Source organism: Dipteris shenzhenensis, chromosome 6 (genome assembly GCF_047967505.1).
Source record: "Dipteris shenzhenensis isolate YYH24624 ecotype China chromosome 6, Dip_SZ_1.0, whole genome shotgun sequence".
NCBI lineage: Eukaryota > Viridiplantae > Streptophyta > Polypodiopsida > Gleicheniales > Dipteridaceae > Dipteris > Dipteris shenzhenensis.
Genome location: NC_141601.1, coordinates 875,374 through 895,631, shown reverse-complemented (window position 1 = coordinate 895,631; position 20,258 = coordinate 875,374). Strand labels below are relative to the sequence as shown.

The 20,258-nt window shown below is 46.1% G+C and overlaps 1 protein-coding gene across 6 annotated transcripts in view; it reads left to right on the top strand.

Annotated features, from left to right (window-relative positions):
- The window catches only part of EMF2 (VEFS-Box of polycomb protein), a 92,602-nt gene that overhangs the window by 23,229 nt on the left and 49,115 nt on the right, over nucleotides 1-20,258 (top strand). For all 6 annotated transcript variants that reach the window (XR_015541133.1, XM_087375808.1, XM_087375805.1 and 3 more), the window contains 6 exons: nucleotides 4,666-4,849; nucleotides 15,863-16,094; nucleotides 17,209-17,264; nucleotides 17,542-17,710; nucleotides 17,820-17,991; nucleotides 18,124-18,174. Coding sequence is in view for 5 of the 6 variants with exons in the window: in XM_087375808.1 (XP_087231934.1) it covers nucleotides 4,806-4,849; nucleotides 15,863-16,094; nucleotides 17,209-17,264; nucleotides 17,542-17,710; nucleotides 17,820-17,991; nucleotides 18,124-18,174 (724 nt within the window). In the remaining variant the exon portion in view is untranslated. The remainder of the gene's footprint in view (nucleotides 1-4,665; nucleotides 4,850-15,862; nucleotides 16,095-17,208; nucleotides 17,265-17,541; nucleotides 17,711-17,819; nucleotides 17,992-18,123; nucleotides 18,175-20,258) is intronic.

Sequence of the window (20,258 nt, the reverse complement as noted above, 5' to 3'; positions counted from 1 at the left end):
ACCACCAGTCCTAGTCCCATGGACTATCAGATTGAACTCGCAAATGGAACTACCTTCTTGTGCAACACCAGGATCAAAAACTTGTCTTTTCGCATCCAACATTATACAGACAAGAGTACAAGACAGCTTTTCGAACAAAGTATGGACACTATGAATGTTTGGTCATGCCTTTTGGGTTAAACAATGCCCCGGCCACATTCATGACACTAATGAACGACATCTTCAGGCCTTTCGTCGATAAGTTCGTCATTGTTTACCTCGATGACATCCTCGTTTTCAGTAGATCCCTACATGAGTACAAACAACATCTGCACCAAGTTTTTGAAGTTCTCCGCGCAAATTCTCTCTACATCAACATTGAGAAGAGTGAGTTCTTCAAGACCCAACTCGAATATTTGGGACATGTTATTTCAGCTCAAGGCATCTCTGTGGATCCCAAGAAGGTCGAGGTAATCCGAAACTGGCCTACTCCTAAGAATGTTCATGATGTCCGCTCTTTTCTTGGATTGGCAAACTTCTTCCATACAAAGGTCTATCAGTTTTCCGAAATCGCAGCTCCTATGTCCGAATTATTGAAAAGCACATCAATTTTTCAATGGTTTCCCACAACTCAAGCAAGCACTCACCACCACACCAGTCATGGCTATTGCTGACCCAAACCTTCCATTTGAGGTCATGACCGACGCTTCCGACATCGCTACAGGAGTAATCTTGATGCAAGAAGGCAGAGTTATTGCTTTTGACAGCCATAAACATTCCGATATCCTAACCCGATACCCGGTTTATGATAAGGAGTTTCTTGCCGTTGTACATGCTTATCGCTCTTGGAAACATTATCTCATGGGAGCCGGCTCGGTGGTCAAGACAGACCATCACTCTCTAAAGTATATCTTTACTCAGCCAGTCATGAACGCTCGACAAGCATGCTGGGTTGAGTTTCTAGCCAACTTTCACATGACCATTGAGTACATTCCAGGACTACGCAATGTAGTTGCAGATGCTCTGAGCAGGTTAACTCTAGCATCAGCTATGGTAATCTCTACATTATCTGTGGATGTTCCGAATTCATTCAAAGGGAAGTATTTCAATGATAAAGACTTCGGCACAGCAGTACAAGTTCTTTCAAAAGATCAACCTTCGACTTCCGAACAGAAGATTTTCTCATCCTATTCTTATATGGACGACCTTCTGTATTATCAAGATCGCGTCCGTGTACCACATGACAAGGATGTTCGACGTCTTTTGTTAAAAGAGCATCATGTAGTTCCTTATGCTGCCCATCCAGGCATCAACAAGACTTATAGGTTACCCAGTGCAACATATTACTAGCCTCAGATGAAAAGCGACGTCATCAAAATGGTTACATCTTGCTTATCTTGTCAACAAATGAAAGCAAGCCGACGACTTCCAGCAGGACTTCTTCAGCCTCTTCCAGTTCCAACTGATTCCAACTGAAAGGTGGGAAAGTATTTCCATGGATTTCATTACAACACTACCACGATCCTCCAGAGGTAACACTCAGATTATGGTAATTGTTGATCGATTGTCCAAAATGGCACACTTTGTTGCTTGCAAAAGAAGTGCACAGGCTCCAGACATCGCCAAACTCTTCATACAACACATTTTCCGACACCATGGATTGCCCAAGGATATTGTATCCGATAGAGATCCTAAGTTTACCAGTCACTTTTGAATTTCACTGTTCGAATCTTAAGGTACAACTCTACTGTTTAGTTCAGCCTACCACCCAAAATCAGATGGCCAGACTGAAAGAGTCAACCAAGTTTTGGAAGAAATGCTTCGACATTATATTCAGTCACGCCTAGCAGCTTGGGAAGAGTATCTACCACTCCTTGAGTTTGCTTATAATAACTCTTTCCATAGTGCCATCAACATGACTCCATTCCAAGCAGCTTATGGACACACTCCGATTGTACCAACGAATTTTGTACTTCAACATCGAGTGGCCCTAGCTGATCAACTGGTTGAAGAAATGCAAGACGTTCTATCCCAAGTCGGGGATCATATGCGAAACGCGTAAGAGCGGTATCAACGGTCTGCCAACAAACATAGACGTCACCTGGAATTTGACACTGGTGACATGGTGCTATTATTTGTAGCCCCACATCGCTATAAGACGGTTAAGTCTGTGTTTCCTAAGTTGCAACCAAGATACTATAGACCTTTCCGGATCGTCAAGAAAAATTCACCTTTAAGTTACAGATTGGAATTACCACCATCATGGGGTAAAATCCATCTGACATTTCATATTTCTTGGCTAAGGATGTACATTCCAGGTGATGAAGCAGTTTTTCTTGCATGTGATTATGTCCGAGAAATCGAAGACGAATATGTTCTCCTTATTTCTGAGCGTATTCTGGACCATCTACAGCGAGAGACTCGACATTGACTTATCACGGAATTCCTTGTTCTTTGGCGAGATCTGGACGAGACTCCGGCGCTACTTGGCAATTTGATGAAGACTTACAGCAGTACCTTGACATTTTACAGCCGTATTTTCAGAATTTACCGTGATATTTTCTACATCAGTTCATTATCTCCTCTAGGGTCTTATTTTGAGTGGGAGGGGATGTCACGATTTGTGACGTATTCCTTTCTCTATATCTTAGACTTATGGATGGTTTGATGAATGGACACTTGTGGAAGGATATGCCCTTTCGATGGGACACTTCCTATGAGGCATAACCCTTCACAAGAGACATTCTATGGAAGAGACACTCCTATTGTAATGTACCCTCTCATCAAGGGTCACACCCTTCACAAGGGGTACACACCTCTTCATGCACATACACTTTGGGGTACACACCTTTTCATGTGTGACTCTTCACTCTCTATATAAGAGAGGCCCAACTGTATGGATGACACTACAGACACTCAAGCAATACAAATATTCCTTGTTCTTTGCTATTTCAGTCTTCTTTCTGTTCCTTAGCACATTTCTAAATATAGTAAATCTAGGATTTCTTACATTTTCCCTCATTGAGTTGCTTCTAAACTTGTAGGAAACTAATGCCATAACCGAATGATGGGGTCCATCCTCAAATGTTAGATCTTACCATACAGTTTAGCAATTATACTATATCTAAAAGTTGAGATAGAAAAAGCAATGATGAAGCATGTGGATACACATTTTGAGGGGATGTGACTTTCTTGGAGGTTGATGGGGGGCTGCTATACGTATGCACAGTGAGCTCTTCAAAAGCGCGTTTTCCGTGCTCTCTCGAAGAGTGTTCTTTGTATTTCTTAGTTCTCCGAGTATAAAGCAAATTCTCTTTTTGATTGGGGGAGGGGGCCCTCAGTGAGTACAAGGACCCAATTGGTTGTCGACTCTATTCTCTCTCTACCCTCATCTCCTTTCTCTCTCTATGGTGTACAACGCTAATTCCTCACTATAGGTTTAAAGAAGGTCTTGTTGTGAATTACACGATCAGATTACCGTTGCATGTTACAATTTCAGTACACATAAAAAAGGTGGTTGAATCTTAATACTTAGAAAGGAACTAGGAGAGAGATGCAGGCCTAAGGATTTGGGTATTGTGGTTTGGGATCTTGTGGCAATGCACATGCCCAACAGGTTGCCCACGTGGGCCTTTTGTAACCACTCCCTTCTCCTCCATGCTCTTACATCTTCTTCCTCTCCCACTCCTATGCTCCCCTTAAACCCTTAGTTCCTCAACCCTTAACCTCCATGATCTACGAGGGAGACGAGTTCTCCACCATGTACTCTACCCAGAACCTTGGATCCTCCTTCTAACCCTTGAACCTCTTCTAAACTCTGAAACCTCTCTCTGAACCTTGGAAGCTCTTTCTAAACCTCCATGGCAGCTTGCCATCTTCACCTACTAAAGTGTTGTGAGAGCTCACTTGACTTCTTTGGAAGGTTCTAGAGCCCTCCATTGTCCACCGCTCCTAGCTTCCGTTGCTAAGACATGTCCTTTTACCAAGGAGGCATCAACACTGCCCCAACATTGTAAGTAATGTAAACACTTTGAAAAGAAAGGTTCAGCTCAACACATGCTTAGTTTTTTTCGTGTTTGTAAAGTAGATTTATACATCCGTATGCTTGAGAAGTTAAGGATAATGCGTGGATAGAAAGCAAGGGGTTTATCATCATGTGTGATTGAGCAGGCATCAAGCCATATACATACTGTGACACTATAGGCAGAAAGTTTGTCCTCAATCAGACGCCACTTTTCTTGAAGAGATGGTGTAATCATTGGTTTAGGTTCACATGAATTCTATTTCTTTATCATATGAAGTGATAGAGATGGCTCATGCGAATGAGAAGGTGTAATTCACTAACCGTGTCTATTGTTCTAGATGGTTCTTTCCTGCTTCTGCATGTTCAGAGCTTTGTTTTGTATGTGGAATAAATGACTGTTTTTACTCTTCTCTATAGAGCACTGTGGTCTTTCTGTACTGACTTGCATTTGGAAATCCTAATAGGTGCATAAATATTTGGAAATGTTTTATAGAAGCTAACCATCATTTCTGGTCTGCTTGGTGAAAAATCGCATTAACATAAAAATGCTGCTCATGGGGGACTGATGGTGTGTGCTTCTTTTCAAGCATTGACATTTTGATGTTAGCAGGAATCTGGTTACTGTTTTTCAATGCAAGTAGGTTAACTCATTACCTTCACAGGTTCTGGTGTATGACTCAATGTCCAGTGGAAATGAAAATACTGAAGTAGCAGGCAAGAGAGTCGTAAAACCATTGCAGCAAAGGGTTCTTTGAAGGCTGCTTGGATACTTTCTGAGGGTGTTTCTTCAACAGCTGAGGAAATGCCCGGGTTGGCAGCAGCAGATCCTCATACCCTTCCCACTTTGTAAGGTTACGTGAGCATTTTCAAGGTTCAAATGATTTAAAATCTGGATATGTTCATTGCAGCAGTGCTGTATGAAGTCTGTTGATTGGAAATCATCTTACATGAGAATTTGCAAAGTACAAACGATTTATAGAAAACCAAAATCTTAATATGTCCATTGCAGTAGTGCTATATGAAGTCTGTTGATTGGCAATCGTCTATGCACTGTGCAATGGCTCGTGGAACGCTGGTTCCACCCACTGAATTTGCACTAATTTAATTTTTTGTATTGTAATTTGTTTGCCAGATATGAAAAAGTACACTGCTTTCTGAATGAGCAGTGTACTAGAACAGTGCAAAAGTCTGTTGGTATTTCTAGTAGGCTCAGTCATGTGTGGTCAATGGTTCTTTGTATTTGTCACTTGGAGAGCGCTCGCAGAGATCAAGTCAATGGATACTGTGTTGTTAGTCATGTACATCTTACAGCTATATCTTGCAGAATGAGAGAAAATGTTTATAGATTAGCTGTCCTCATTTGAATGTGGGATACATATCATAATTTGGCAATCGCTGAGGGAGTCCTTATTGAACCTTCTTGTGTCATGGAAAATTGCTTGTGCTGGTTTGGGTACACCCTGTATGGGTCAATCATGCAAAGACCCACAGAGCACAACAACCTTGTCCCAATTATAATGATGGAGGTCTATCCAGCAATTCAGGCACTGTTGTGTTTATGGCACAGCAAGGTACAAAACTGCAAAGGTGACAACAAGACATCTTTCTCGGTTGTTAGCAAATCCCGTTGTAGATAGCTCACTAAGCATCTTTCGGGGAGAGAGAGCGGAGTCCCCGGAACACCAAAATAATCTATGGGACCAAAAGGAGTTCTTACATGAGACAATCCAAAACATAGTCAGTGCATAGCATCTCCTCAAAATGAGATGTGACATTCCTACTTTCGCATTCTATCCATATCTAATATGGACAAATAATGCATCACGATTCACACATAGTTGAAGAATGAGAGTCTTTGGATCTAACTTCGAAAGTTCGGATTAAGGTCTTTTTCATATCTGGAAACAGCCCCCATACCTTCTTGGGTTTGTCTGTTTGAGAATTTCTCTTGGAATTTGAAGGTGCTCAATGTGTGAGCCTTCTTCTAGTTAATGTTGCTATCTTTAACTTGCCCCAATATATATATTTTGGTATGCTGCCTGTGGACCCTTGTATGCTATGTGTGGGACCAACTCCACCAGTCGGCTAAGGATAGAAGAGCTGATCTCGGCTGACAGTGGCTTTGGATCTGGTAAGTGCTGGCGCCGTCAAGGAAGGAAATCAGTGTGTCTGGGCGCTTCTCTCCTCCTCGTCGGTTGACATAGCGCTACTGTTACTCCTATGGTCTTTCGCTGAAGTCAAATAGTAAAGAAGAGATGTCGGCGGTAGGGTTCACCCGAAGGTGAGTGTGTTTGGGCGCTTCTCTCCTCCTTGTCGGTTGACATAGCGCTACCGTTACTCTATGGTCTTTCGCTGAAGTCAAATAGGAAAGAAGAGATGTCGGCGGTAGGGTTCACCCGAAGGTGAGTGTGGTGTCGATCTCTGCTAAGTTGCGTCCCCCGCTGCCCCTGGCTCGAGTCACCCAAAATCGTCCTCTGTCTGGGCTTTAACGGTCCCTCTTGGGCTTTTTTTTGTGCTCGCAGGAGTAGGTCTCTATGTTCTTGGGTCTTGGGCAGGAAAGTCGCCAAAAATCTCCAAATTTGCTCTTGAATAAACAATGGTGCTGTCCATGGATGTCATAGTACACAGGGTGCTTCTCTGTCTCAACCTCCTGCATATTGCATAAAGCGCAGATCTGTGTCTCACGTGGAATACCCTCTGCCGTCTTGTCTCAATATGTAGTTGGCAAGAAGTTACTTGGAACTTCTATGCGTCTGAGTCTGCTCTCGGGGAGGCTGAGGGAGAGGAGCTTGATGAGATGAGAGGACTGTGGATTAGCAGTGAGAGTCATCGCGACAATGCTGCCAGACGAGAGATGCACACTCCACATGCGGCACGAGAGTGACCAGAGTACACACGATCGAGGTCTGGTCTATTTCAGCCCTCGTCAGAGGAGACCGCTAGAGACGAGGCGTCACCCTTGAGATAGCCCACCGGATATAGAGATCCAAGAGACCATGCCCTCCGCCACCTCAAGAGACAGCTCGACTGACACAGATACGAGAGCTCCTCACATCCCATTAGAGAGCCACTATGGCACCTAGATATGTGGAGCCTGTGCGCGTACTCAAAGCGTTAGCTCTGAGCACTTGATACTATCTTATTATTTGCTACTTTGTTATTTTGCTCACTAGTTTAGCACTGTAGCTTTCAGCAAGGGCCTTAGTGAGCCCTTTGCTTCAGCCCATAGCGGCTTGTATGAGTTACTTCTGGTTTTGTACCTTTGTCTCTTAGGCCCGCAAGGCCTTCTGCAGAAGTTAATCTCTCTCTCTCTCTCTCTCTCTATATCAGTTTATCAGTTTAGCCGTCTTAACACTCAGCAAGGGCCTTAGTGCGCCCTTTGCTTCAGCCCATCGAGGCTTGTATGAGATCGTCCTTTTGGTGTACTTTGCATCTTGTCCCATAGTCTCGTGAGGCCTTCCGCGAACATCAATACATCTTTCTCTCTCTCTCTCTCTCTCTCTCTCTGTCTCTCTGTCTCTCTCTCTTTCATGTGGACGTTAATACATCTTTCTTTCTTTCTCTCTCTCTCTCTTTCATGCCTAAGTCTAGTGGGTCAATTTGCTTTGGGGACACTTGACTTGGTTCATCGGGCACTTCATTTGCACTTATCATGACAACCCTCACACAGCCACCGCTTTGAAGTGGTAGCCCAACCCACGCCCCCATCTAGACTTCAACAAATAATCAACGGCTTACAAGGACCAAGTTGAGGAACTTTTGCTCTAGGTAGGCGGCAATACACTTTCTGTACAAGGGAGCTGGGAGACTTTAGAAGATCCTCTATGAGGCTGCATACACATGCTTCCCACTCTCATGGTGGACTACTAAGTTGCACCATGTCTTTCCATGCAACGATGATGCGACCATGACTGCAAGGGTGCCAAGAAGACAGTGAAAATTGCAAAGTCAGCAAAGGGAAGGGAAATTGAAAATAAAGAAAGGCCCGAGATCGTTAGAAAGAAGTGATGTGGATATGAGGTTGAGCATAATGAGAAAGAGAGTGACAAACTAACACAACAGCCAAAACGCTTTTGCAATAATTGCAGCCCCTAGGACAATGTCATGATGCGCCACACCAAAGGCTTATACGTGAACCCAGATGAGGCAAACATGCAAGAATTAAACTTCCAGCTGCTATCTATCGGCAATTTCTTGACAATTGAGGACGTTGAGGCTCAAAATGCGTAGATGGTTTGCAGGCCTAGGACAGAGTTCCAGCATCTCAGAATCGCCTTGAGGCTCCATCCACTCTACTCACCTATTGTGGTAAATTAGGTCATCCGAGAGGACCTTCTACAACTCTACAAATATAGCAATTGACTCGCATTCCATGAGCTTTGGTAAAACTTAACTTCTACAAATCGATTGGGCAAGTCTGTGACACGTGCATGTGCTCGGTCGATCCCGATGGCGTGTGGCATAGCCTCGTGTTGCTCTCTGGTCTGTTGTATCGGTACATCTCTGTATCACCACATCTCAATCAGATAGAGCCCAACACAGACTGGTCAGGAAAGTGGATCAGTCGTGTAAGCGGACCAAAGCCATGCCCCTCTTGAACAAGCCACGTGATATCTCCCTCGGATCTCATAGTGGACTGGGCAAACACATAGAAAATTCTCCTTTATCTCGACCTCCTCCATCGGGCATAGTTTATAGATCCTTTGCTCTCTGGGTATGCTTGCAGCTCTCCTCGCCTCAGTCCCGAACTGATGTGATCGAGACTTGCAACTGTTCGATGGTGATCCTTAGTGCTTGTGAGACTTTCCTATCCTCGAGATATTGAGGTCTGATGACGAGACCATATTCTGAGATCCTAAGGAAGTGGTCATGGTAGAATTGGATCTTGGTGGGGAACTCCTTGGCCCCCTCCCCCTCGGCGCGTGCGCGCACACACACACACACAAGCCCGAGATGTATTCAGTTGGAGGAGGTTCAACCGTTTAATACGGTTGATCTCATCTTGTGGGATCATCTCAGGTGGTGCATCCATGCTCTATTGAAAGGGGGGAAGTCTGTCCATCTGAATGCCGTGGCTACCAAACCGTGTGGATACCCGTGCGTACCATGCTGTATCAACACCGCTCTCTGCCAGTCGCCTTGAAGACTCCAATACTAGTCTCGGTAATCTCCACTGAGGTAAGGCCCAAACTCTGTGGATGAAAGTTACTGTATGAAAGATGCCATCAATATGGAGAGGGGTCTTGAGGAACTTTGCTTGTATAATTTGATGGTGAACCAAAGGCTTACTCGGAATCATCCTAGATCCCATAGTCAGCTGTAGTCTCTCGAATCTCTTTCACTTAGTCGTTGAAATGTCACTCCCCAGAAAGGTGCTGCATACATGGCAGTTGGTCTCACCAAGGTGTCGAATAGCTAACCCTTTGTTGGAGGGTCCTAGAAGTGTACCTTGAAGCATTGCCTCTCTAATCGGGCCAGAGCATATTAGTAGAGATACATAATGCCAGGTAGGAGTGGTCAGTCCTGAGTGGGAGAGGAGGCATAGTAAAGTCATGTATCCGTGATGTGAAAGCTAAGGGACCCATCAGGTAGTCCACTGTGTTTGTCCCCCCGTCGTGTGGGAAACAAGTGAGTCCTCCAAATAATGGCCATCTCTGGAGACCATTATATATGATCAGCTCATGAACCGCTCCCAACTCAAGTAGGTGTTGTCCGTATCCTGTCACATGTGATGCATCTGATGAGTGTCTCAATATCCTAAGCTCTGCTGCATCTAGCTCTGGTACTATGAGGGAATCAGATACAAAGGCAAGCAGTCCCACCTGTCTATTCCTTGTGTTCGCATTGAAGTCACCTAGAAGGAGGCTATCTCCTTGTCTAGAGAACTCTGTAATGTCATAATGTATTGTCTTGTATGGGCTGCGTCCCTCTGCAGTGACATCACGCGCATAAGATTATGTATCTAGGGGAAAATAGCACACCGCGATGAAAATTGGTCGTGCATCTGGTAGCTGGACATTAATCCTCATGTCGTGCATGTTCCTTTCTCCGTACCACAGATATGAGTGGTCTCATGTGTGATCTGAAAAGGACAGCCAAGCCCCTAGAACCTTCTACCCCACTATCTCTTCTCAGTTCCCTCCTATGAGCTGACTCCCATGTGTATCTTGTCACAATGGGCAGCCCTCTCTCCGAGCTCTCATGCATCTCGGTATAGAAGATCATATCTCTGTCAGTGCAGTCTCCAAGAACCCTCCTAGATCCAACCAGAGCGTGCCGTTAGAGTTCCACACGGCCATTTTCAGTCCACTGTGTGTACTCATCCCATAGGCTTGACACCGTCATAACTCCCCCTCTTCCTTATCCTTGTCTCCTCTTGCTCGAATGATCACCTTACCATCTCTGTATGCAGCCCATTTCCCTGCTGCCTTTGCTGCCATTACGCGTACCATACCCTTCCTCCGGTGTTCCTGCTGAAGGAGGGGTGAGGTCACCACTAAGTAGATTCGGGTTCCTTTCAAGGCTGCCCTCATGCTCATGAGAGTCTTCCTGTCCATAGCTGTCCAGAGCTTCATCACTAGTGGTGTTGTAGGTGCCTCGGGCTTGCCCACTCTCCAAGCTGTCTCGCACGTAAAGTTCACACCCATTTTAGTGAACAAGGCCTTTGTATCTGCCATAGGAGTATCTCCCACTTGGAGGCATCTGTGCCTTTTTTGACCACATCCTTCCATCCTAGGATTGCAGCCTCTCCTTTTGTGATTTTTTGTGTGAATGCAGCGTGTTTACCGTGCATAGTAGCCTGCAAGGATGCCATGTCTTTTTTGAGTTTTTCTTTCTCAGATTTCAGCACTTCCATTGCTTTGTGTGCTTCTTCTGGAGCTCCTTGTGCATCTCTCAATTGTTGTAGCTCGGTTCCCATAGCTTGCATTTGGTCCTTGATGCTGGTCTTTTCTGATTCCCATAATGTTCTTTCCTTCTCCCACTCCTCCTTTTTCTTTCGATAGATGACCACCGTTTTAGAATAGCCTTGAGGCTCCTCCATTTCGCTTGCTTGTCAAAAGGTGAACCAAGTCATTCGAGAGGCTCTCTTGCAGCCCTACACATTCGCAACCTAGCTAGCGCCTACTGAGCTTTCAGTGAAACTAAGCTCCTTTAGAGATTACGACTTGTGGATCTTAGAGAAAAGGTTCCTCGAATTGCCGGGCTACACGCAGGTCCATCTCCCACATACACTGAGGATCTCAATGGGTCAATTTCGGGTATCTTCACACGAGACAAGATGAGCGGAGGGCATCCCATGCGAGAGTTGGATGTGCACTTAATGTGATCTTTAGGAGATTGAGACAAAGGATCACAGGCATCGCTTATTTGAGTGGGACAAGAAACTAGACAGGGGTTTGAAACCGTTCTTGAGGAGACATTGATAGGGACCTCGGATCTCAGTGTGTGCAGGGCATGTGAAAATGAAGTGCTCTTCCGATTAGATCTCTTGCTAATCACATAAAGTGCGGATGCGACTCTATCAGGATATGCCTTTAGCCCGTCCACTTTCAATGTGAAGTCGTTGTGATGAAATGCGGAACTATCTAATTGATACTCTTAAGTAGAGGGGGAGGTGTGTCCTGGTGGATAAATGAAGCCTTGTGCTCAAATCCACAAGCAAGCAAAAGGCTTTTGGTGGAAAAGATTGCTCCTTTTTCCTCGCCATAGCCTCCCTTCCATCCCACTCTCGAAGCTTCTCCTCGCCATAGCCTCCCTTCCATCCCGTGTCCGCCTCCCCCGTCACACCTTCTGCTCTGCTTCCCCTTCCGCACTCCTGTCGTGCTTCTCCCTTCCCTTGCACCCCTCGGTGCCTTCTCCTTCCTCCATGCCATTTTGTGCCCCCTCTGTGTGGCTTTCACCTCTCCTGCGCCTTCTCCTCCCCCCGCGCCACTTCCCCCTGCGCCTTCTTGTCCCCCCCTTCCCCCCCCGGCGGCGCGCAAGCTGTTGCCTCCCCTTGCCCTCTTCTACCTCCTCCCTCCCGCGCCGTTCTTCCCCGCCCCCCTTCTTCATCTTTCCCACTCCCCTCGCTTCTTACTTCACCTCCACCTCTTCCCACAACGTCTCTTTTCCGCCCCCCTTGCACTTGTTTTTTTCCTTCTCTCGCCCTTTTAGCCATTTGCTTGGAGCTGCTGCAATAAGGCAGACCAGCCGCTTGTGTTGGGGCTGGGATGAGTCTTGAGGGTCTCCTTGTGAGCCCCCTTAGAGCAAGACTTAAGCCGGGTGCACTTCTTGAGAAGCCCGGAGGTGTAGTGGCATTGCATGTTGCTTGAGTTTGCTCACTTCTTAGCCTCAGTGTCAGCCCGTCCGTCAAAAGTGCCAACATGGCCTTTTCTTTTCTTTCTTTTTGGAGCTTCGGGTTAATTGTTGACTCGTGGATGAAACAAAACCTGGTGGCGATTCTGTCTGGCCAAAAGGGCTCCCCTAGCCGTCAAGGAGAATTCCCCCAAGACAAACAACAGGTTAAGCAAGCAGTTCAATCCCTCACAGACAAAGCAGTAGTGGGCTTGATAGTAGGGATCACCTCTTGTAGGAGCCAGATTTGTGACTGGTTACATGCGAGTTTTAGAGGGGGACCACACCCAGGAGGTCACCATCTATGGACGAGGAGTCTTCCTTCTCCAGTTGCGCTCACCTCACACCACCCAGGCACTAGTTGAGTAGATCTTGACCCGCACTTGGTTTACTTTTTCCCATGGTACCACGGCTTTACTGTAGAGGACATGGACTCCTCTCACCGTGTGCCTCGCTTTCCAGTGACGCTTCGTTTTTCAGGACTTCCGAGGGAGTACATGCCCGTCCTCCCTTCCATTCACAGAGCTTTTGGCACAGTATTGGAGTCCCTCCCAGAGTTCCCTAGACTCGGACTGGTGATAGAGGACGTGGATTCCATACCGGAGTGGATCCTTCTCAAGACTCTCGAAGAGGGGTGAGCTATGTCAAAGGATTGAGATCTCAGGATTGTCGGGTCAGTGCCCTCGATATAGAGAGCATGGACAACCTAGCCAGGGATTGTTCTCGAGGCCCAAGATGAACCTTCCCAGCCATAGGATTGTCAGCGAGATTCTCAGGTGGATAGACAGAGCCACCTGCGCAGGCAACAGTAGCAGTTCCAGACCACCTAGGTGGAGCTCTTCGATGGGAAGTCGACGAAAATGGACCATAAGAAGAAAACAAACAAAAAGACTCTACAGAACCGACGAAGGAGAGCCCGTCTTAAAGCGAAGGCGAAAGTTGAGCGTCACGCAGCCTCTCAGTCTCAGAGAGACTAGACCATAGAGGAGGAGTGGCAGATCTCGTTGGGGAAGAGACCCAGGGCATGTAGACAGCCACTCAGTAGCAGCACGGCCCAAGAGGCATGAGGGGCCTTGCTTGACAGGCTGACTGACTTGCTTTGAGGGTAGAGGAGGAGACCCCGAGCTCCTAGGCTAGATCCTAGAGACCGGCGTTGGCCTCTTCCTAGGCTCCTTCTTTTGTGTCAGGGGACCCCGTCTCCCCGCCCCCCCTCCTCGTGACACCTCTTTGCCGCCACCAACCGCTCCACCTCCCGCCTTTGTCCTCCCTCCCCCCCGCCCACTTGTCTAGATGTTATCACCACTCCCCCCCCACCCCCCCTTTTTGACCCGATAGTCCTCCTCTTCCCTCCCTTAGCATCCTGAGTTGTGACCCGAAAAGGGTTTGATCTCGAGCTCTGATGCTTTTGGTCTTGCAGCCCCGGATAGGGGGTTTGATCATTGCATTGGGCTCCCACACACATCCAATTTGGAGGTTCAAGTTCTCTTCCATAGGGGTGGAGAAATGGGCTCCAACGATGTTTGATGTCATGTTGGGTGATTAGTTATCGCGCATGATGGACGAGTGGATGGGTCCGCAGGGTCTGGATCTATGGCTTGCCCATGGTGTCGAAGTTAATTTTCAGCAAGGCTTCTTGCAGGAGAAGTCGGTCTGTGGCCTGGCAATAGGAGTGATTAGAGTGCCACCCGAGCCAAAGCTTGATCAATCGCACTCCTTGCCAGTGCAAAAGTGTGTTGAGATGTTTGGGGTGGACATCTCCTTTTGTTGCAGTGGGCATGAAGTAGGCGTGGAGCTGGTCACCACTTTGGGACGTCGGCGGGCAGGTATGGACTATTCGCCTTTCAAACCCCCATTGAAGTTGCAAAAGACAATTTTCCTTGAACAAGCTTCCACTCACAGGCGAGCCTTGTTTCCTGGTTCCCCCTCCCCATGAGTTGGACTATGAGTTGGAACGTGCACGGGCTTCACGACTGTGCTCATAGTTAGCCACAATACTTGATACTTTCCCAGGATTCGTAGAGGGTAGTTTTTGGTCGGGCAGTGGATTTTCTTATGATTCAGGAGCATATGTTCTCAGCGGTGGACATCGGATGCCGTCATCATCTCTTGCCAGGCAAAGCCTCAAAGGTTTGGTCCCCGGGAGTAGGCAGGAGTGGAGGTGTTTGCATCTCGGTCTCGTAGGCAGCTACCTTAGAGGTTTTCGTGCAGTCTGGATGAGATTTGGGTAGGTGAGTTTAGGATTGGGATCCTGAACGTTTACGCACTTGCTTGTTGTCAGCACCGCCTTGCTTTCTTGAGGAGACTTTTTCAGTGCCTTTCGGAGGTGGACTCTTGCATTGTTGGAGGTGACTTCAACAATCTAGAGCACGGGGAGACCAAGCAGGGAAGTGCTTCCTTCCCCGAGATGCCTACAACAGAGAGGAGTACCTAAGAACAGTTCATCTTCTCGATCAGAGGGAGGGATCCCTAGCGAGAGGGAGAGTTCATGAGGGTCTCTCAGGCAGCCTATAATTTTTCTTTGGCTAGCAGAGACAAGATGGACTGCTGGAGCAACAGACACATTCTACGTAGGGGACTAAGCATTGCACATGGGCAACTCTACCGGTATCTTGATACGTACCACAATGTCAAACCACTCTTTGGCGGTACTTTTCCTAGAGCAGCCCCGCATTGGACTTACCCAGAAAGGAATCCTCATCCTTGATAGCCTCTTACAAGAGGATGAGGTACAACGGGCAGTGGCTTCGATATGGTAGCTGACGGGCCAGTTGAGGGATGGGCGACTTGGGTTGTAGATGCGATTCAGAGAAGCAGTGAGGAGCTTCAGTCATAGGCCTTCTGACGGAGACATATGCTTTAGGAGCGGGAAAGTGCTGAGGCGTGGATCTTGCCTCCATAGAGAAAGTCAGGGATCATGACCTTGACTCTCAGTGGGTTCGGGACGGTCATGAGGCTGCGAGACTCATCTTATAGGATACGGAGGCTCGCAAAGTTGAGTTTTGTATCACTCGTCCCGGGCCAGATAGGTCCAGTAGGGGATAGGATGACTAGGCAGTTCTTTCAGACTATCGGGCCATGTTCAGTAGGGACACCGCTGTAGAGGTTGTGGGATGCCTAGGGACAGTTGCACTCAGAGCCTCAAGAGTTTCTTGAGATGACCACAACTTTCTATCGACAGTTGTTTCAGGTAGAGGTGACGTCCCCTGAGGCACTTATAGCACGCAAAATTCTCGATGTAAATCACAGAGAGGTTTTAGTCTGTGTTTCTGTACTAATGTGAATGCACATGGTTTTCTTCTGTATATTAGGGCTTTAAGCTCTCAGGCTTGTTTTGCTGTATACAACTTTTTTAAGAATTCGTTACTTTCTCATGGCATTGTATCTGAGACTCGTTATTATTTTATTTGAGATTACTAAATAAATCTGCTGTATTTGTTACTTGCTACAGTTTCTGCATTGGTAAAGTGGCAGATTTTGTTATACAGTATCTGACTTTTGAAGGAATGACATGTTTGTGGACTGTAGGAGGATATCACGGATGAATGGTGGTCTCCGGGGCAATGCATTGGTAAGTCCTGCAAGGAACATGGAACAGGTCTATTCTGCAGAGCAGTTAAGGGTCGATCAGCGACGGAGTTCTTTCCATAGAAAAGATTTTCCTCCTCATTCTGATGTGAGAGCAGCTGAAGAAAGCTTATCACTCTATTGCAAGCCTGTAGAGCTATACAATATTATTCAAAGGCGAGCTCTGAGAAATGTAAGGGCTCATCGCTATTTTATTCTTGAGAGCTAAATTTTGCCTTCATGCAGTTCGATCCATGGAAGCACATAAGCTTTGTTTGAAGAAAAGGAAAAATGGGCTACATAAAGGAAAAACGGAAAATAACCTGGCAATCATATTCAAAGCAAGTGTATGTTGAGTAGAGCATGCTCTCGGAGATATCACATCTGTTTTCATTTATTGTGTTGATGTTAAAAAAATAAAATAAAATAAGAGCTTAGATCTATTGAAACACATGCAATAAATGCTAGCAGACATTAGTGGTGTTAGAAGCTGGGTATATAGTGGAGATATGCATGGCATGCCACATAATGCCAGTTGATGTGATACCATGTATCTGCACCAAGAAGCAAAACAAAAGCATGACTTGTTTAGCCCCACGCTTGATCTTTTGAGAACCACCTTATGTGATTTTGGATCATGATCCTTAGTTTTCCTCCTTAATGGTGCATGCACTGGCGTCGCAACATATTCTGTTGTAAGTCCTGTGTTGAGTTTGTGCAGTGTGCTTGTTGAGTGTATCTATGATTGATTGCAAAAAAGATCATGTGTAATACGGAAGCTTACCTTAGGGGGTGGGGAAACTTGAATTACAAGGATGAGGCACGATTGAGAGTCATGGTGAAGTGTAGGAAGAAATCTCTTCCTCTTTCGGATGGAAGTTCGTGAAAAAGGGGGAAATGTATTCCAGTGTTCAATACTGGTTTTCAATGTTGATGGTGATCTCTTACGTGGTCCAAATAGAATAACATAATTCATGAAATCTGGAAAATCTGGGTTGAATGAGGGTTGTACGAATACCTAAAATTTTACTTGTGATAAATTACGTGTTGGCTCCATTTCAAGATTATCGAAGTGTAATTGCTTGTTGGGTTGTGTAGTTTATAGGGAGTTGCTTTCTTATGTTCAAATCTTTTGTCATGCTGTTTGGAACGTTGATCTTATTCTTATATTGGATTTGGTTCACTCACGGATTGTGTCCTATGGAAGTTGTTGATATGAGATAGAGTTTTAATGTTTTTAATTTCTTTCGCCCAGGCTTTGTAACTTAAGGTTGATTAATTTACTGTTTGAGGGTGTTTTTTTGCAGCCTTTTTTCCTGCAACGGTGCCTAAGCTACAAGATAGAGGCAGCACAACACAGGCGGTAGATTGTCTTGACTTATTTTAAGCTTAGTCTTACCTCTTGTTGGAAAGGTGTCAGGGGAAACCCTTCTCTAAAGACTCTCTAGTCTGACTTTCGAGATGGGTATGTTTGTTGAATGCAAATGGTTTGAAGTTTTTATCAAAAGGGTCAGCTTAGAATAATTGTTCAGCTAAGTGCTGGTGGATAGCTTAGATATGGTAAGGTTTTTGTGTGAATCTTTCTAGCATTTGAGAACTGGTGTTGTTTGTGTGGCTTAACCTGTGTTGTCTTTGTGCAGGATAAAGCTCATGATCTCTGCTGTGAAGGTCACAACCACACCATGCGAAGTCCGATTGAATACAGGAAAGCCAAATGGAAGATGCTCTGGGCTGGGAAATGATTCACAGGAACAAGCATTTCAATCAGTGCTTGTCATGTTAACCAGTCCTATATCTATGCCAGGCACGGTATGCTTAATTTAAACACACCGTAGAAAGTTATGACTTTAATGATGCCTTCTCTCTCACCAGTCAAGATACCTTTTCCTACTTGTGAAGAATTTTGGTAACATCTCAGGGCTACACTGGCTTTCGGCTGAGCCAGACTCGTGTCTTGAGAGCCTCTGCTGCAAATTCATCCTCAGCTGAAAACGCAGGGCAGCCAGCAGTCACTTTTCTTCTTCCAGAAGTACGAAAGCTTCTGTTGAATGCCAAAAGGGATGGGGCTGTCATCATATTTATCACGTGTGGTATGTATTCACCATAGCGGGTTAATTACAATGCCGAGTAAAATATTTTTTTTCTGTGTATACGATCTTTGCTTGAAACTCAGATCTGTAGTCTGGTTAAGAGGGACAATGGGGGCTGGTTCTATGATGCAGCGGACTTGAATCCTGTGTCGAATGGAAAGGGCACTCAAATAGAATCATCAGGTCAGCCAATGCTATTAAGCCTATGCATGGCAGATTTGGTCCATCAAATAGCTTGTTTTCTCTTTTTGCCTTTGATGTGACATTTACATTACTTAACTGTCAAATATTTTCTTGTTTAGATAAGAAGTTTACGAATCTAGATAGGTCGATAATGGGTGATTCCTTAGTACATTATGGCTTCTTGGTGTGCCCAAATGATGGTCATGTTTTGCTGTTTGAAAACTCGGAACTCCCATTCTGCTCATGTCACTGCTCGAAATTGGGAAATAGAAATTCTACGTTGATTGGTTGGAAAGGTTATTCGCATTTTTAAAGTTCTCCCACTGTAGCATGACACATATTTAGAGGTGGTATAGAAGGTTCTAAGCCAGTATAAGTTTTGTATAATGAATTGTAATTGGAATAGCTTGCTGGCCTCTAGCTGTCTACTATCAACAAATGCAAACCCTTGCCGCCGCCCTCCCCCCGCCCCACGCGGGTCTGCTTTTGGCAGTGTGTTGTCGTCTGGTACAACACCACCTGTGCAACCAAATGGATCCACCACAGCCGTGATCCCTTTACACCAGGCCCTGCTTCCACCCCTTCCTCTTCTTTTTTGGGTGGGAACATATGATGTCCTTTATTCTGCCCCAAGAAGATGGAATGAGGCGGAGCAGAAGGGGACTGCTCCATGCCAGAGGTGGAACTGTTACCGAGTTCCATGCTCCACCCCCACGCTGGGCACCGGTTAGAGTTGCTGCTCCCTCACCCTCTGCAGATCAAGAGGGGCCTTCTCTCAGACTCCTCCCCCATGAGGCCACTGTTATTCCAGCTCCAGTCGCAACTAGTGACACCTGTGACCCTTCTCAGGTTGCGGCCAGCATTGCCCCAGGCTTCGCCTCGGATTCTTCTCCTGCAAATCCTCTTCCAGGCAGAGCCCCTTCATCTGAGCAGCCCCCTTCTTCTGCTTTGTAGTCTCCCTTCATTGATCGAGGGAAGGATAAGGCTTCTGCTGCTTCACCTTGTTTGAGTGCAGGGATCTTACGCACTCCGACGCCAGGCCTGTTTCAGAGGAACTATTTCTCTCCTTTGGCACATTATGATTAGAAAGAGTTTGTGCATTCGACTCTTGGTGACCCTGTTATTCGTATTCCTATCAACAGGGTGTCACCTTCCACAGGTGTGGGGGTTCTTTCCCCTATCGATCCCCCCCCCCCCCCTTGGTGTGGGGGTTCTTTCCCCTATCGATACCCCTCCCTCCCTCCTTTGCATTTCTCTAGGAGATCTTCTTCTTAGGAGGGAGCTATTTCTGCCACTAGGTGGGGCAAGGTGTTCCATGCTGCTTCCTCCCGCCGATCAAGATTGTTAGTGTTGGCAATTTTGGCTTGGTGTGCTCCATGAAGGTCCAAAAGTTCAGCTTTGAAAACTGGTGGATCAAAATAGAAGCTGTTGACCATGGCCTCCATGTTTTCCAAGGCATGGACTATAGAGAAGAGTTCTTACTCTTAAACCGAGTACCTGTGGTACCTTTGCTGAGGGGATCTAGCTTTCTACTTTCCAAATCACTAATCCCAATTCAAGCCAAGGAAAAAGGGCCTTTAGAATTTATTATGGTCATGTATGTAAGATTGAATATGTTCTTGTCTTATGAAGGGAGGGGTGTGCGTGTGCGTGTGTGTGTGAGAGAGAGAGAGAGAGAGAGAGAGAGAGAGAGAGAGATAGAGAGAGATTTGTTGCAGGGGTCTTGACCTAGGCGAACCTATGTAGGAGGGGGATCTTACGGTACGCTTTTCTTCTTCGTTTGTCGATCCCAAATTCTATTCCATAGGTGTAGCTGCTGCTTCTGATCTCTCACCCACTGTTAGGCAGGTTTAGGGCTCGGAAATTTGTCACGGGGACATGATTTTTGTTGGCAAATAAACCGTGACTTCCTAGGCTTTGGGGAACCAGCCAAGAAAGAAAGAAAGAAAGATATATTAACGTCCACGGGAGACCTCATGGGCCTATGGGACAAAGTGCACAGAAAAGCGAACTAGTGGGTTGGAGCAAAGGGTACGCTAGGACCCTTGCTGAGTACTAATCTATGCTAATAGAATCATAGTCAT